Source organism: Sander lucioperca, chromosome 10 (genome assembly GCF_008315115.2).
Source record: "Sander lucioperca isolate FBNREF2018 chromosome 10, SLUC_FBN_1.2, whole genome shotgun sequence".
NCBI lineage: Eukaryota > Metazoa > Chordata > Actinopteri > Perciformes > Percidae > Sander > Sander lucioperca.
The window spans coordinates 31,589,084-31,608,238 of NC_050182.1; the positions used below are offsets into that span (position 1 = coordinate 31,589,084).

The window sequence follows — 19,155 nt, forward strand, 5'->3', positions numbered from 1 at the left end:
TGTGAGGCTCTTCATACATTTCCCCGTATATGTGCCAATAAAAGAAAATAGAAATACATGAATGAATTTAGATTTAAAAAACAATAATTGCATGAAAACATGTTGTTGACGAGTCTCGAAGCTCGAGTCTGAAGTCTTTCGGGTCGAGTCGCAAGTCAAGTCTGAAGTCTTTTGGGTTGAGTCCGAGTCAAGTCTCAAGTCAGCGGTTTGTGCGACTTAAGTGCGACTCAAGTCCGAGTCTCAGACTCGAGTCCCCATCTCTGTCCAATATGTAATATATTTACTGTAATAAATCCCAAAATGACCCCAATGCGTCTTCTTTTCTGACAACAATGCTAATGCCAATATTTTCTCCTTTTGAAATTTCCGTTCCGTGACAGAATTTCTGTGTGTGTTTTGGCCTGTGTGTTGTTATCAACTGTCCAATTTGACAGCCAGGCCGGGTTGCCAGATATACCTGTAAAAACGTAAACCCAGCGTGCTACAGCTGTAACATTAATACAGCCATGAAAGCAGCAAACAAACGAACAGGATCAACGGAGATAGATTGTTTAACGAACAGCGGTCTTTCAAATCGGCTTTGGCCACGACTCTGGAAGACTTGGAGTTAAGCACTGAAGTCATTCTAAAAAAAGGAAGATGTGTTCGGAGTTTTGCAGACTGGATACTTAATAGGTTTAATCTAGCAACTAGCGTTGCTCTGGTTGGCTATGAGTGCAGAGGGAATTTGAAAGACAACCGTTTATCCCGCCCGTCGGATTGAGCCCTGCCAATGGTGAGTTCCCGGACCCAACATCTTGATTTGTTCTGGCTTGTCAGGCTAGTTAGCATTAGCTTCAGGCTAATTTATCACAGCCACTAGGGACGGGCATTTTATGTCATTTCAACATTTGTGTACTCACATTGAATTATATAGCTGGAGTACCCGAGTTGGTTGGCAAAAACAATTGAGACACAGCCAGTAAAGTGATCCCGACTGGTCCTGGCTAGTCTTGGCTAACGCCGTGCTAACCCTGCTAACTGCTAACGTTACCGGAGGACCAGGCAAGCGGCCCATGGCTGTTTACAAAGTGTAGTTCAGCGGCCGTAGCCGACAACAGTGAGTTTTTTTAAGCCACGAGAGGGGGGCTATAAATCGGGAAGAGAGGACCGTGAGTTTGCAGTGTGTTTAGCGAATGTTGCTGTAATTCTAAGCCAGTAAAGTGTGTTCAGTCGGGTGGAAAAGGACGGCAAGGTAGTGGTATTTTTAGCGGTTCCTATTGCAATTCTAAGCTGAGAAAGTGTGCCTGTCTGGTGTGTGGAGAGGACGGCGAGGTTGTGGGGTTTTTGACGGTTCCTACTGTAATTCTAAGCCGAAAAAGTGTGTCTGTCAGTTGGGTACAGAGCTCCACGTGAGCACAAGCTTTTATGACTGTCAATATAGCCAGCATCTAACGTTAGCTACTCCGCTGTGCTGTGGAGTAATGTCTGGCTATGTGAGACAATCATCTAGCAACATTGTTGTGGATGCTCCGGTCTCAGCCTGGCAAACTCCGTGAACTTCGAGTCTGGGGAGGAGGGGGCGGGGGAGACGACTCTCCCAGTATTTTGAATTTGTACTGCAGTAACTATTTTAAACATTAGCTGTCAGTATTACATATTGTACCTTTAAGATATAAAGAAATATTTTGATGTACTTTCATGAGTTGTGTTGGCCTCGCATACTGCTATTAATGAAATCACTCTGACCTTTAACATCTCCACTTTTCAAAGCAATACGGCATTCTGTCTTGTCTGTCCTCTTTTAAAATTTCAACCTGTTCACCCTTGTAACAGGTTGCGTGCAAAAACATTCTTATATCTGCACCTGGTTTAATTTAATGATCTACAATTACAATTGAGGTTTTGTTTTATATTGCCTTAATTGTCAGAATATCCATCAGAGAAAGAGCTATTAAATGGATATTATCTCTTTTCTCTCGCTCAGGGGGAATTTTGTTCCAAAACTATCAGTAGATACACACAAACTGCAACCATGCCATGTCTCTGGGTGGTCTCTGGATTTTTCAGCACATGTTAGTCTAGCTATAAAGGCACTAGCTCTTATCTATAAAGTTAGAGAACATTTGATCACTTCACACATTTTTTTAATGTGCAGTGGGTCAAAACACCCTGGCAGTTCATAGAGCTTATATTCATACCTTCTAATCACAAAAATAGTGGGTTCAAATCTTGCTCTTTACCGTATTGTTTTTATTCCATGCTACCCACAAAATGCTGCGCCCCCGGTTTCAAATCCAACCACCCTTTGCTGCGTGTCATCCCCCATCTCTCTCCCCCTTTCATGTCTATCCACTGTCACTATAATAAAGGGAAAAGCCCCAAAAAATATAATAAAAAAAAGAAATGATAAAGCTTTTTCTCACTTGTGTAACATTTGGTTAGAAAGAAGACCAAGCCACTGTGTCCTTGTTCTAAACAGGGTCTGAATAGTATACCACAACCGTTTCAAAATAGCATGTTTTCATCTAAAGGCTGCAACCAAAATGACCTTGTCTTCTACATTCTCACATGGAATGATTTGAGTAATAACTTGTCCTATTGATTTTATTACAAAGTCCTGTGGTTTAAGGTGGTAGACTTTTTGGTTGATGGAAAACAGTGTTCATGTAATTCTAACTTCACTATAACTTCCTTGGGTTGTGTTTAAAAATGTACTAAACAAATTTATACAGAGGGTCCTGAAAAAGTAATTGAAGGACTTTTTTCAATCTCTATTTAACAAAACACTCACCAATTGATTTCTTAGTCTTTCTAGTATTAAGGGCACCTTTAAGTGTTTGGTAGTGTGTTGCAATGTTCAATGTGATGATGCTGTGACAGCGTTGATATAATGCGTTGATGATAAACTTTCCATCCGTATGTGTGTCTGTCTCTCTTGAGTGTAGCAACTGTTTCTCTCTAAACAAACAGCTCCTAGACAGTTGTGTGTGTGTGTGTGTGTGTGTGTGTGTGTGTGTGTGTGTGTGTGTGTGTGTGTGTGTGTGTGTGTGTGTGTGTGTTCGTCATGTCTATTAGTCATGAGGAGAGACAGGGTTATATCAAACCTCCCTGGGTTACGGCAGGACACATGCATCAGTAGCGTGACTACACCGTGTGGGTGTGGGCGCGCGCAGTGTGGAGCCAGTCGCTCGCCTTGTTGTTGCTCTTTTGTTGTTGAAGACATACCTTCGTTAGTTTACACACATGCACTCTCACAGTCACAGGTTTAAGGTATCAGCCAGGGCTAATGTTTCATTGGAATAGTTGGTGGGAGGGGTGGCAGCTCCCTGGAGGCATTGGAAGAAAGAAAAACAGAAAAAAGATAACTGAGGGGAAGAAGAGAGGGCAAAAGAGGCGGGAAAAAAAAAAAGAGCGGTGAGCTAGACAGGTTTGCCGCGATAACCTGTCACACTGGTGAGACTTTTTAACATTTCACCCCTCCTTTATCCTCTCCTTTCCCTCCAGCTGATGATTTTGCAAGTAAAGCAAATGAAGCAGCAATGGTTTCTGTGTATTGACTCTCCGTCTTTGATTTCAAACCCTTATTGAGCATGCAGCTAGAAAAAGAACATAGAACAGAAAAAGTCATTGCTTGCACAGGAAATGTGTGACACACACAAACATGCCAACTAGAGTGTTTTAAACTCACCAGTCAGCAGCTCCATTGGAGTGCCCAAGTTTTCACCTCCATTTTTACCTTGAGTGCAGATTTGAACTCATGAACACCTGTGTACAAGCTTGTGTCTGTCTGGGCCACTGCCATTGTAAACTTGTTAAAACTGAGCCCATCATGTTTTCTGATTGTGTTTAACAGCACTTACCCACCTGCACTTCTAATTGAAAACTTTTCCTGTATGGAGAAAATGTGTTGTCTTTCATGAGCTTTGGAATTGAGGAATCCCCCTAAAGGCCTCTAGATACGGGCTCCAAGAAAAACTAACTGAATTAATTTGCTTTGGGAAACTCCCAACATCTCTGCTACAAAAATAAACAATTTTAAAATGTTAGTTTTTGGAATATTTTTAGTTTGAAGAAAATACAAGAGAAATACGGACATGCATTTTGTTGACTGACAGTTAGAAAACAAGTGGTTAGTAGGACGTGTTGTCTGACCAATTCAGAAATTAAAAGTGTAAATAGTTTTTCTGAGTGGCAATGCTGGAAGGTGAAGAGAAAAGACGTCCATCATAGATAGGGGGAGATGCAATATCAATTAAAATGGGGATAACGGCGCACACTTTCAGACATTCTCTCCTGGAAGACATTCATCAAAATGAAAACATGAAAAGTGACGGTGACATTTGAAGGTATCTACATAAGAGTGACATGACACTGTCATGAAAGTGTCATAAACATTATAAACAAGTCATAAACGTTTATGACATAACGCTTCTTTTAGTAAGTTTCATTTGGTTTTTGTCATGACAAGTTATGGTTAGGTTAAGGGTTAGGGTTAGAGTTCATGTGTCATGTGTTCATGACAGTGTCATGTCACTCTTATGTAGCTACCTTCAAGTAAAGTGTTACCAAAGTGACAAACAGTTATGTCAAGAATGAAAAAGAGAGCTAGTGAGAGAATTTCAAACCCTGGCTCTTTTCTATCCTCTGCACAGCTGGCCGATCACAGCGAGATGTAGCGGTGGATGTCAGATTGTTGGTTTCAGAAAAGTTACAGAAATGGTCAGACACAGCCCCCCCAAATCCATCGTCAAAACGGTGTGTGTGTGTGGGGGGGGGTTCTGAAGCTCTGACAAGCAGTTCTGAAGCATATTGGCAGCTTAACACACTCAATCATGCTGATTGGCTGATTACTCATCCCACCTCTGCCCCACCTAGGCTACCCTGTTTTTGCCCAAATTAAAATTTCTATCGCTCCAGTAACAGCCAAGATGGCCACCAGCAGTAAACCATGCATTGTAGTATTCTTTCATAAACCTTAATACGTATGTGACACCACATAAGCTATGTCCATGTTGTTGTTGTATATCAATGTAAAAATTGTACATGAGCACAACAATATAGTGTGTATTACATACATATCTCACTTTTTAACTGGCCAGAAACCCCAGCGAGTGCCTCCTCAGTGGTTCTGCTGCTGTAACTTCCCCTCTGCTGCTGCTTGGCAAAAACCGCGACTGTTGACAACTTGGTGACTTTTATACCATCTGACTAAACGTGTTGAACCTAACAAGCAGTAATTCCTGCCACTTTTTTCCCCGCTAATCAGGAAACTGCTTATTAATTGACTTTGAAGGTATTTGTTAACAAATTCATGGTGTCTGCAGGACCTGAATATACTCAAATGTCTATTTGCATGGGATCAATATGATAGCAATGAAACACATTACCAACCCCATCAGAAGTTATCTGGTCATTTTGTTGAGCTGTTGAGTGGCATGCTTATTGCATGGTCAAACGCTATCTGGCCAGTTAGTCTCCACACTTTCTTCTTTTTAACAGTACATTTACATTAACGTTGTGTTCATGTAGCCAAACCACCTCCCACACACATAAAACTAAAACAACACAGAGTTTGCCATCATTTGCAATCTACCTAATTTAGGGATTGCTCTGGTGTGAATAGTAAACACATATGAATAAGATTTCCCTCCAGATAAGTATGGGAATGCCATTTTTCTGCTTGTTTATGCTGTTTGTTTATCCTGCCTGTTGATGTTTGTGTGTTTGTGTAAAGAAGTGATTTAATCCAGGAAGGAGTGGATGAGGGAAAGAGCCTTCCTGCCTACATACCTGGCTGTGTGTGTCAATATGTCAAGCGTTGTGAATTGGCTTAGTTCAGAAAACAGGAAACCAGCAGAGAACAAGTCATTAACTTCACAATAAGCTAAAACTGAGGTGTGTGTGTGTGTGTGTGTGTGTGTGTGTGTGTGTGTGTGTGTGTGTGTGTGTGTGTGTGTGTGTGTGTGTGTGTGTGTGTGTGTGTGTGTGTGTGTGTGTGTGTGTGTGTGTGTGTGTGTGTGCGTGCGTGCGTGCGTGCGCGTGTGCACTTGAGAAAATGAAACAGCTTGTGGATAATGGCTCTTGGCAGTTCCTAACACATCCTTGTCTTATTGACACTTCCTTTGGATTATACCATATTTCCTTCCCACAAACCACAAACACACAGGATACGTAGAGCTTGACTATAATTACAGGAGTTAGGTTTTCCTTCATTAAGTAGTGTTAATTTATTATTAGGCCTCTCAGACCACATTACCTATCCTTCCTGTCTTTAGAAAGAATAGAACACACATACCGCACATATTGCAGGGCCACGACTGCTCTGACTGCATCTTCAAAACATGTCAGAGCAGCAGTGAAACTCGATGCCTCACAGTGGTCACAAAGCGCTGTTGGCAAAACAGTGCAACTCATTAACACCCTGCCAAAACAAGCGTTTGTTCCTTGTTTCATTCCCATACTAGTCTTGATCCCATTTAATTTAAAGTCAAAAACACTATTAATATTGTTGCAAAGATGTTATTCACTCCTGTTTCTTGTTCATTATCAGCTTGTCTTTTCATGACACATTTAAAGTTGATCACAGAAGTGGTCAGTCAATGTTGTCCCTTACTAACTGACTATAGTTTACCATTGCCGTTTTTTAATCAATGAAATGCTGTAATGTGGGTTTGACTCAAGGTTATCTGTGCGCCTAAAGGACTGAGGTTATGTTTGAGTTGCCACAGTTTCCTCATTTGCTTGTAACACATTTTCCGTATTTGCTTAATATGTTTGTTTTTCTTTATCCCTCAAAGAAATCATATTTGTACACTACTATCGGAAAGTACATTGACTTGTTTCCCACCTAAAAACTGACTCACCCATCAGATTTACCTGTAAACTCTGGGACTGACTCATATTGTTCAGTTAGATTGTTCTACCTCTGATTTAAAGGCGTACATAAGACTTCTTCAGTCAAGGTTTTGTTATTTTTTTTATGGGTCATGAATTAAATTTGGCTTAATAAAACATACAGAAAAAAACATACCTTGTCACATCTAAAAGCAACCAGAAATTGGTTATAGGTTTAATTAGAAGGCCTGTAGTGTGTTTAATGTAGGTTTTGGCTGCACACACACACACACACACACACACACACACACACACACACACACACACAAACCAATTTAATTTATTTCATGTGCAAAATCACCATAAGACATGGTCTCAAAATACTGTACAACAGGGAATTCATTGAAAGTTAGGATTAAAAATACAAAAAAATACATTTAAAATCATTGCGGGTATATATGTACCTAAAAGTGAAATAAAAAGTGGTACATGGGTAAAAACAAAAGATAGAGGAAGTCATAATAATAGTCCATAATGTTTGGAAAAAACATTTTGATGATACATTTTGATTTAAAAGTGGTGATAGAGCTGGCTTCTCTGACATACAAGCAAGCAAGCACACAGATTAGATTTAGATCGCTGACACCCGCATCTTTATAGGTATGCATGAGTTGGAGTAAGGGTAGTGTGGCGGTACAGTGTGAACAACCCCTCACAAACATAATAGAAAGTCATGTAACAAGGCATTAAGGTGTTAACCCTCCCAGTGCGCACACATACACACAGGTAAGGTCAGCTGATACTTGGGTACATGTAAAAACACAGTCATGTTTCACTGTCTGACTCACCTTTCAGGCTCTCTCTGTTACTCTCTCACATATCATATTCTATTGCTCAGTGTTTGAGTCACCCTGCCTTTCAAAAGTCATCCTCAACCACGCAGTTTCACTCACAGTTGATGGACTTTAATCTGTTTGTCACTGGCAGCAAGCTTTTGTTTTGTGTTTTTGTGTTTCTAAATTCCTGTACACTGTTGTCTACAGGGAGGGAAATTTGCCGCCAAAATAGTAAGCTTGAAGGTTAAGTAATGTTTAGCAGTGTTAGCTATTAAACCCAGAAGGATGCCCTCTTCCCTTATACCCTTTCAGTCCACCTACTGTTATGTGTCCCTCAGTTTTTTATTAAGTAATATAGTTATATTTATATTCAATTCTGTAACCTTAGGCGGTTAGACTGTGAGAGGAATATTTCTAACCGCTGATGGAAACATTTACTACACTATCTTAATACACTATTTACAGTTTACTGTCATATACACATATACAAGAAAGATGGAAAAAAACTAGAACCTGTTTGTTGCAAAATGTAGATTTTCTAAGATCCTATTTGTGACAACAGTGTCACAAAGCATAAGCAAGCTTTCTTCCACTCCACTTTCTAAACCCACAAGATAGACTGAGAGACAGCAAAGATTTAAAAAGAGAATGAGCGAGATACAGGTTGAGAAAGTCTCTGTGACAGCTCCTCTCAGGCCAACTGACGCCATCACCTGTCTCATTCTGCCTCTTAACCAATCATGTGTCTGTCAACTCTCTAGTCTCACGCACACGGCAGTCAGCTTTTGCTTCTTTTGCATCCTTCAGTCCTTAACCGCTGATGCAAACATTTACTACACTATCTTAATACACTATTTACAGTTTACTGTCATATACACATGTACAAGAAAGAGATGGAAAAGAACTAGAACCTGTTTGTTGCAAAATGTAGATTTTCTAAGATCCTATTTGTAACAACAAAGCATAAGCAAGCTTGCTTCTTGTGTATGTGCTTGTACATAGTCTTTCAAGGAATATTAGTGACAGATGAAAGCATTAAAGCGGTAGAGATATTTATGATGTTTATCATCGTTATCAAGTTTATGGTAAAGTTAATAAAAAATGTGTTGGCAGTATTTAACTGATTGTCCTGTAGACTCTATCAAAGTCCTTCTGAAGTAGATCATTTTACTGGAGAAGTCGCACATTAAAGGGACACTAATTGATTTTCCCTGACAGGTTCTTCCTAACTCAAGAAAAGCCCATGTGATGCTGTTCTTGGGCCCTAGTGACTATCAGCTTAATGATTCATAAAATGATTAGTTACTTAAAAATAATTAGTCAGTTAATTATCTGTCTAACAGAAAACAACCATCTTCAGCATAAATCAAAAGTATGTTCTGTATAACACAGTGTTCACCCTGGTTTTCTGTTTCTACCATTTTCAAAGTTTCATGTCTTTGATTACATTTTCTGTAGTTAGGCCTAACTGTGTCGAACATTGAGATCGACCGTGTCTGCATAACTACAATTGCTCATAATTAACTTGCTTGCCAGCTAACCTGCGAGCAAATGTAGGTAGCCTCCCAATCAGCTGGAGAAGCAGCATGTGAGTCCAAAGCTTCTCTTCTGTTGCGAGTAAGCTGGTCTGAACACAGTGGTGAACAAACACCCCTTAACTAAGAAACATTTTCAATATTGGTCATTTTTGGCTAAACAATTACCTTGGTGGTCCCTTTAACTTCCATTCATCGGTTTTGAAAGAGAGGTATTTCTCACTTTTTACATTTAACCCATTTTATTTTTTAGAATTTTAGAAGATACAATTATATCTCCCTCTGTGAAAAAAGAAAATATGGATGTGTGTAGTATTTTTTTGTCAGTAACAATGTTTCTAGCTTGCTGTGGTTAAGCAACTTGATAGAGAGAGTACGAAAAGCTACACTTAAAGCGAGCCCAGCATTCATTCGATTCACGTGAGGCTTTTATGTTCAACATTTATGCGTTGCTTTAATGTTATCAATATCTGTGCATGTCTGGTCAACACAGCAAGATTGAATGATGAATCACATACTGTGGGTATGTCAATGAAGGTTGAATTAAATTGAAATAAACTGCAAAGGGACAGTCCATTTAACGCCTGGCTAGACAGTCACAAGCGCCATGCCTTTGCACTGCAGCCCTTCTTAGACGTGTGTGTGTGTGTATAAAATAACTGCCTGTGTGTGAGTGAGTGGATGGATGGATTTGTGGTGTCTGTGTGCTCTTATTACTCCTCCCTCAGACTAATGAAATATGTATGTGTGTGTTCTCATTACCCTTCTCCAAGGCTAATGAAGTATGTGTGTGTGTCTGCATGTGTAAGTGTGTGTGTTAAATTGAACTGCAGTTCTGCTCTGCTGTGTTCAGGCTGTTTCATTAAATGATAAAGTTTACTGATGACTCCAGTGGGATCATTATTTACTTGGCTCTCCATTCATTCCACAGCAGCCACCTCGATCTTTACAAATGACCTGCTACATAGAAAGAGAGGGGTTATTTTGCACTGCAGGTTTAGAGACAAATTACTTGGTATTCCCTTAGTGGAGTTACGGCATAGCCAACATGTTTACACACCCCATTTGGACTTTTATCCAATATCAGTTGTTTACCTATTAGAAAGAAAAAGATAGTTTACCTAGAAAAGCACAGTTAAAAAATAGGATTATAAGGATAATCATTACATGAACACCACACATTTCTGATTGCCATTTTTTTTTAAATATTCAAAACTGAATTCCAGCTATCCCCATTAGCGGTAAATAATAGTTAAGAGAAACCGTGATCTAGGGAGAAAAGTATGTGAGTCTGAGAGACTCAAGAGTACTGTCACAGTTCATATGTAGGGTTTTCACCTGAGTATAAGTAAAAAATAACAATTCCACACTCCATTTTCTAAACCCACAAGATAGAATATTTCTAACCGCTGATGGAAACATTTACTACACTATCTTAATACACTATTTACAGTTTACTGTCATATACACATATACAAGAAAGATGGAAAAAAACTAGAACCTGTTTGTTGCAAAATGTAGATTTTCTAAGATCCTATTTGTGACAACAGTGTCACAAAGCATAAGCAAGCTTTCTTCCACTCCACTTTCTAAACCCACAAGATAGACTGAGAGACAGCAAAGATTTAAGAAGAGAATGAGCGAGATACAGGTTGAGAAAGTCTCTGTGACAGCTCCTCTGAGGCCAACTGACGCCATCACCTGTCTCATTCTGCCTCTTAACCAATCATGTGTCTGTCACCTCTCTACTCTCACGCACACGGCAGTCAGCTTTTGCTTCTTTTGCATCCTTCAGTCGTTGAATCACTTTAGGGCAACATGCCAGAATGCAACAACCAACTCTTGCCTCTCATACTCATTGCATTACAAGCTGCAAACTGTTTACTCATTTAGAACATCTGTGTTTATGAATATTAACCTTTATACAGTGTATACCTCAATCAGTACTAGTGTCAATTGGGTATCCAAAGTCATTTTACAGTGATTGAGTAAAGCCACAGTGAGACACATTGTTTGGCTGTATATCTTTTATCTGGCTGAAATCCTCCTGTTATCTGGCCAGTCACCTGGCACCTCCTCAACCAGTTGTGACAGTCCCTTCCTTCATCCTGGATGGTAAAAGTGGTTGAGAAAAGTGAGTGATAACCAAGCAGACCTCTTTCTCTCTCTCTCTGTGTCCCTGTGAATTGAGCTTCTACATGACAGTGCCATTACCTCCATCTGCCACGGCTAAATCAAACACTTAAGTGTCTGAGTGATTGCTTACACTCCTTCACCATTTCTTAGGTTCCTTTTGTCTACCCTGAGGAAGGAATCGTTTTCTATTAGATATATGATTCGGTGTGCATGAGATGTTTTTCATTCACTTAGTTTACATGAATATGAAACGCATACACAAAAGTATAGCAAAGTAAAGAAGAAAAATTGCAGAAAAAATCATGCATGTGAGGGTAGACAAACAAACCTGAAGAAACTAAAGAGAACATCAAGCAACGCCAACACAAATCAAGATGACAAACCGAGAAAGAAATGACCTGGATAACACAATACAAGTGACAACTGTTTATTTAACTTCACCGACAATTTTCCATTACATGTATTTCAGGCAGCAGTAATATTGAGCATAAAACATATTACATGTGATAATGTTCTTGAGGTTTTGATCACATCTTCAAAAGAAGTTTAGTCACACTAAATCGCTGCAAACAAAGTTATAGATGACCTTTAAAGCTGTGCTGTTGTGTATATTGTGTATTTGAGGGATTTGATGAGGTAAATGAGTCAGCCTGATGGCTGATGTTTTTGTTTTAAGAATAATTCACAGACTCATAAGGGTCAAGTTCATTTCACAAGACTGTTGTATAGATTATTTCGGATGCTTAAGTATTTTAAGTGTAACCTAGTGGCAGTTGAATTCCCCTGACTCATTGGCAGCATTTTGAAGAAAACACTTTGTGCTACTGCATAATTCACAGAGGGAATTGTTTTGATCATAAAAAGGTGCTTTTTGTTCCACAATGTAACAATAAAAGCAACCTAACTGTCAGGTATTCAAGAGTTTCTAATTTCCGTTTTACAATGAACTGATACATCTAACATTAGGACAGATTAATCTACTGTAGTAGGCAGTTTTAAGGTGACAGTCAAAAACTTGTTTTAACCTTTAGTGACATCAGGAGATGACCATCAATGTTAGTATTGGAGATGACTATGAGAACTTAACATCTGTGGTGAAAACCCCACTGCGCATCCCCACATGAGTATTGATTATGTCTGACTTAAACATAATTTTGACACAGTATGTTTGGTTCTGTAATCCTCAAACTTCAGTCCTTGAATAATTTGTTTTCCCTCTCCCCAGCTGCTGCTCTAAAGCCATCGGATTACTTGTTAATGTGGTTTTATTTAGGAGTTGAGTTTCCTCAAGACAGCAACTTTCCAAAGTTTTTACATTTCACAAAAAAAACTCCCCACAGCACATCTCTTTCCCATCTTCATCTCTTTCTACCTCTCTTCATCGCCACGTCTCTCTCTCCCTTCACTGTCCGACTCCTACGCTACATCGGCCCCACTGTGCCACATATTATCATTTCAGAGAACACACACACACAGTGCACTTACTGCAGCACAGATGGGTTGCATGGTCTCTTTCCGACAGATGAATAGGTAAATATTTACCTTCCCAGATTGTCTTTCTTCCACTCTCATCCTTCCATACCTCCAATCATCGCCTCTCTCTCTAGACCTCCATGCCACACGTCTTTTTTTTCCTTGCTGTCGTTTTCAGGGATCTTCTGTCCCAATGGTCTCGCCTTCGTCTTATCACGGGGGGCGCTCACAGGCATCTGTTGTGCAAACACCCTTGCATACACATGCACATATTTTGAAAATATGATGAAGAGGATGGCTGTATGCATATGGAAACTCATACACACATGCATGCACATAATGAGGGCATCAGCAAACAAAGAGTTGATAATAATTGGGCTGAAGACAATGGCGTGTTATATGAAACTTAATTCAACCCATTAAGGCAGATTGGGGACTGACTGTGCTTATCTTTAGTTTTAATTAAAGACTTTAGTCTCCTATGAACACATTCTCCTTGTGTAAATGCTAACTCAGACTGGAAGCATATTGGGGCAAATGGAGGCTACATTCCCTTAGGGATGTGGTCTCTTTGCCTCTATGGGGCAGGGGGAGAAATGACAGGAACAAAGCACAAAAACCTGTTTTCCATCCTCCTTCTGTCTCTCATCATACAGACATAACATATTCACAGGATATTAGTTTACTTTCCATTAAAACAGATCATTCATAGTCTCAGACATTGTTAAACAGAGAACTAATTAAATGTAGCTTCTATAAACAGACATTTAGGATGCATTTAAATATGCCATTTAGAGAGGCAATAAAGGTGATGAACACTGGAGAATTTGATTTATATTCTTCATTGCTGCCTGCCTGGTATAAACATGTTGAGCCACATTTTTCCATGCATACCTTTTTATCACACATTGTATTATATTATTTTCTTGTACTTTTTGATTTGGATGAAACTTCATAAACTGATGTCCCTCTCTATTTCTTTTCACGTTTCATCCAACATCAGTCTATGCATTAATTCCTACTCTTAGTACTCAGTAGAGCTTAGATCGGCCCAAAAAATCAAGCCCGAACCTGCCCGAGCCCGTGCACGTTGCGTCCGAGCCCGGCCCGGCCCGACACATTAACTGTAATTATGAGCCCGAGCCCGATTTAAACCCGACAATATTTTAATACGTGGGCCGTTATAACTGACGTTCTCAACTACAATTCAGAGTTGTTTGAACTGCAGAAATCTGTTTAGAATAATACAACAAGGACGAAGCATGTAAACTGCGCTGTTTGTTTAGAATGGAACGGATCGCAAGTGGATCTGAATGAAGAAACGTAAAAAAAAAAGAAACAGTGATGAACAACATATTGTTGTCACTGCCCACGACTTGTTTAAACTGCTTCCATACCTCCGACTTTCCTCCACACTTGCTCAAAGATAATTCTCCTGTTTTTCTTTTTTTCTTTACATCTTCAAGCTCCCGGTGTGATGCGTGCGAGAGGAGGAGACTCCGCGCATGACACGTGCTGCATTTTGTAACTGCAGCCTAACTTTTGTGCACATTTGTTACTTTTATATAGCCTATATATATATTTATAATATTTCTGATTATGGCATAGCTTTCTCCCCACCCAAATAGGATAATAAGGTAATGGATAAAAAAAAAAAAATTGCTTGATCAAGGATCCGGGCCGGACCCTTGATCAAGCAATTTTTTTTTCGGACTTTGTGATAATGTTTTTATACAAACCTGTTTTTCAGTTTTGACAATAGCCCTCATCCTGCATCAGTTTAATTGAAAACAAGTTGAGCTGACACCTAATCTGTCATATTTCATTTGTCTCTGTATCTGTGCCTTTCTCACACACTCTGTTTTTTAAAGGTGAACAATAACAAGATACATTTCTCCATCTTAACAAGGAGAGTATCCATGTGGTTCTTGTTCATTAGTATCGCACATCACACCTCCATCACCCTTAGATCTGGGAGAGACAGGGGTGTCAAGATGACAGTGTGTGTGTGCATGTTTTTCTTCCCTCTCAGCCTCCACCTTAGGAAAATCCACAAAAGCCAATTCACACCAGTCTCTTTCTCTCTGTATTCTATCTTCATGTGTTACGTTGAACCCCTGGCCTTTTTTTTCCACCAATGGTGTAAATTTTCTTAGTAGTACTGCTACTACCTACAGTATACCTTCTCCCCACCACTACTACCACCAAAGGGCCATTTCAAATTGGATATGCAAGCCCCGGGGAGATGCAACAGATGGTTATCTACTGTATTTAGGGTAGAGGAAAAAATGTTCGTATTGCTAATTTTATTTACTTTCTCTCCTACTGTCATTGAAATAGCTTGGGGGAATATATTTTAGATATTTTTTTTCTTTTTTGACAAGACAATAAATAATGTGCTTATTCAAACCTTTTTTAATCCCTGTAGAAGAAGAATGTGATTTTGATTTGTTGTTTTTGTGATTAGATCCCATAGGCTGCTAACAATTTCTCAAATGTACCTGCTGATGACCATGTGGAAACCTTGGCTCCAAAAAATGAACTATATCTTTCAGCTTTCAGGTCCCTTTACTTGATTTATAACTGTAGAAAGCCTACAGGCTGCAAACAGTCCTTTGTTTATCTAACAAAGTAAAGGATTAAAACCATGTTGTTTGTGTTATTGTAAATACTGAAGGGGTTTAGAACCACTGCTTGAAGGGAGTTGAGAAGTACATTGTAATCACAAATAGAAAATGTTTATTTATTCTTCCATTTAACCATTCCATGCTCAGACTTTCTTTTTTTTAATGTATTTAGTTTTACTTTTCCATAGGGTAGTTGTCTTGGAGGTCAAGGATGCCAGTACCTGCAGGCCATTGGTTAATATTAATGACCAAAAGCCAATTGGAACTCATCAATAGGTCAATAGGTTATCATGGACTTGCAGATGCAGGAAGTTAATGTAATTAAAGATGCATCATGTTGTTGATTTCTGAGAAAGTATTTTCCACTTTTTTCTTAATGTCTTTCTTAATGTGTGTGTTTGTTTCTTGCCTTAATGTCTTACATTTTTCATGGGTTTTCAACATTAACTAGAATGTTCTTCATATTCATACTTTTTATTCAATTGCTGTCTTTGTTTTTTGTAAGCACTTCTGCAGCCAGGTGCTTATCTGTAAGAGCAAGGGACATATACAGTTAAGGAATCCTAGCATCAGAGGTGAGATGCCTGTTTAAAAATGATTATGGAGAGAAGGAGTGGCAAGAGTTAAGATAAAATGAAAGAATGAATAGAAAGAAGAAAGCCCAAATTACTGGTGATTGATAGTTTACTCAGTCCAGTGTCTTCCTCTTCCATTCCATTCAATGATTATTCAAAGCAAATCTGTTCAGTTGTCTGTTACTAATGAAATCATGGCTTCTTATTGCATACTGTTTGCCATATAACACATTACACACATGGCATTAAGAAGCTCCAGTGTCCTTCCTATTCCACTCCATCTAGAGGTTTGTTAGGAACCATGTAATCAATGGCATGGCTTTCTTGTATTGAGAATGATTCCCAATTATTTCTGTATTGGATACCATTCCCAGTCTGACTTTATAGAGAAAAAAGGCCACTAGCAAATATCTGCATCCTCAAAAACAGGCAATTGGAAAGCCAGCTTGTCACAAATATTTGGACTCTGCTGCTCCAAATAATGTTGTGTCTTGCAGAATTCTCATTTGGCAAATTCAGCCCTTTATGGTAATGTACAGCAACTTTAGCCATCATTAAATGCCTTTGGAATCAGGCCTAATCATTGAAACTGTATGCCAACATACTGTACATTTTCATAGGAGTCTAAAGTATGTACTGTAGAAAGACATGGTTTTCTGACAGACAGCGGTATAACTTAGCCTTTTACAAGCCGCCTAACTGTCAATACAAACAAAATACATAGTAGGGCTGAACGAGTTTTGAAAATAATCTAATTGCGATTTTTTTTCCCCAAATATTGCGATTTCGATTTGATTATTTTTTTAAGCTTTGTCTTCTGTATTATTCAACAAAGACAAACAATAAATCATTTTATAGTATGAACAACACACAATTACATACTAGACAGTTAAAAAAGTAAAATTATAGTATATACACACACACACACACACACACACACACACACACACACACACACACACACACACACACACACACACACAACAGTGTATTTTTTTTTACAGTGCACAGAGGAGCTGCCTCCAGCCCCTCCCCCTCGTGAAGTTGCGTGCTGCCGTGTGCACTTGTTCAGAGAGGCTATCGTTGCGTTAGCTAGTTGCTGGTGTTCTTGCCGTGGGATTAACTGTACTAATAAAACCGTTGAAACACCGCGGCCACGCTGCTGTGAAAGCTCCCCGAACGTCATTTATCGGAGTCTGGTTGTTACCCCTCTCAGTGGCAGCTCCTCCACTCCATATCTTTATAACGGAGCTAACCGCTAACCGGAGCTAACCGCTAATCAGAGCTAGTTGCCAACCGAGCCTTCAGTTCTGCGTGTCTGTATCCATTAACTGCACGTATGGACTCGAACCAGAATAAAACCCTTCATTTTATTAAAATGGCTGTAAAAGTTTTAAACTACAACTCAGAGTTGTTTGAATGACAGAAATCAGCTCAAGGTACAGTGTAGCGTTAGCATGCTAAGTTGATGCTTTCTCTGCGGAGTGCAGACTGATTTGCTCTCGCGAGTCATGTGACCAAATCGCAGCCTTTGCGATTAGGAAATCGCGTTTTAACATATCGCGATATTATCGCAAATGCAATTAATCGTTCAGCCCTAATACATAGAACCAATTAATGCATCTCTTCCCACACCCTACTGGCTACCATTAATCCATTGAGCCAGTGGGTCAATAATCAATAGCTAACGATTGATAGCCGAGTTTGCTAATCAGGTTTTTATTGGCTTAATGAATCCATGGGAAAGGCCTTAAAATGCTATGGTGATTCACAGTTTTTCAAAGGCACGTATCAACAGTGGGAAAATGTCTGTGAATCTCAAGAGTAATTTGAGATAATTGATCAATGAGTAATTGTTGGTTAATGCATGTTAGACTAAAATGTATTATATGTGTTTTTAATTATTTGTCATTTTTAGAATTTGTTTTCCCTAAGAGCTAAGTAGACATTTGTTCAAAACATTTTGTTCACTTAGGGGAAGCCTCTCTTTTGCAGGAACACCCTGATCACACTTACACAGTTACACATTCATACCTGGAAGCTGCCCAGTACAACCACAGTCTGATCTGCTGGCCACTGAGCAGCTGCACTGCAGCTAAGGGGGGTTAAGGGCCTTGCTTAAGGGCACCTCAGTGGTGGTAATGAGCGCTGCTCTTTCACTTTCCCGGTCACAAGCTCGCTTCTCTAACTTTTAGACCACCTCTGCCCCTGCCTAATAAAGATGTTAAAGTTTAAGTTGTATGTACAACATAGTTTCTCCTACGTAGGAGATACTATCCTTGGCCAAAACCTACGTAGCACTTTTGTACGTACGAGTTAAACTTGGCCTGGCCTTTCTGGGCTTCCGTAACTTACAGATAGAACTGGTGCTGAACCAAATGTTGTTGATTGGCTTCACAGTCACTCTGATGGTATTATCTTGTTTTAATGTTAATCATCCAGAGAAGGTCAAAGGATCATCTTGCTATTTCCTTGCAACACCGGAAGTTAAGCAGACGTTTTCACCAGTTGTTTTTAAAAATAGTTTTACAGCCAGAAATGAAAAAAAAGCTTTGATATATGGTTTGATAAAAGGCTCTCTCTGTCTCTCTTTTAGGGTTCCAGGTGTAACCATTGCTACAGATTTAATCTGCGGTTTTCCTGGTGAGACGGAGGAAGACTTCCAAGAAACAATAAACATGGTGAAACTCTACCGATTCCCCAGTCTCTTCATCAACCAGTTCTACCCCAGACCCGGTACACCTGCTGCCAAGATGGAGCAAGTACCAGCACATGTGGTGAGTGTGGACAAGGAGACGGATACTCCTTTACTACTAGTCATCTGACATATCAAGAGTAGGGCTAAATTCAACTGCTCAGGTGTGAAAGTTATAGAGATGTAAGTGTAATGATTTGGTCACATTGGTAGCACAATTTACTTGCCAGAACAAGGCCATTAACAGACAATAACATTAGTACCTTTAGTGCAGGACTGAGAGTTGTTTTTCAAAGCAGAAAACATGACCTGACTCACAGCAGTTAAAAGAAGTTATCCAGGCACATGTTCACTTGGTGAGCGACTTCTGGCTTTCTTTCTTCTCTTTTTCTTCTTCTCCATGGTGTAGAGGAAAAAACTAAGTTAGGGATGTCAGCTTTACAACCAACCACAATATTTAAA

General features: G+C 39.4%; 1 protein-coding gene across 2 annotated transcripts in view; it reads left to right on the forward strand.

Annotated features, from left to right (window-relative positions):
- The window catches only part of cdkal1 (CDK5 regulatory subunit associated protein 1-like 1), a 292,036-nt gene that overhangs the window by 192,008 nt on the left and 80,873 nt on the right, over positions 1–19,155 (forward strand). For both annotated transcript variants that reach the window (XM_031298668.2, XM_031298667.2), the window contains exon 11: positions 18,595–18,775. In XM_031298668.2, coding sequence (XP_031154528.1) covers positions 18,595–18,775 — 181 coding nt within the window. The remainder of the gene's footprint in view (positions 1–18,594; positions 18,776–19,155) is intronic.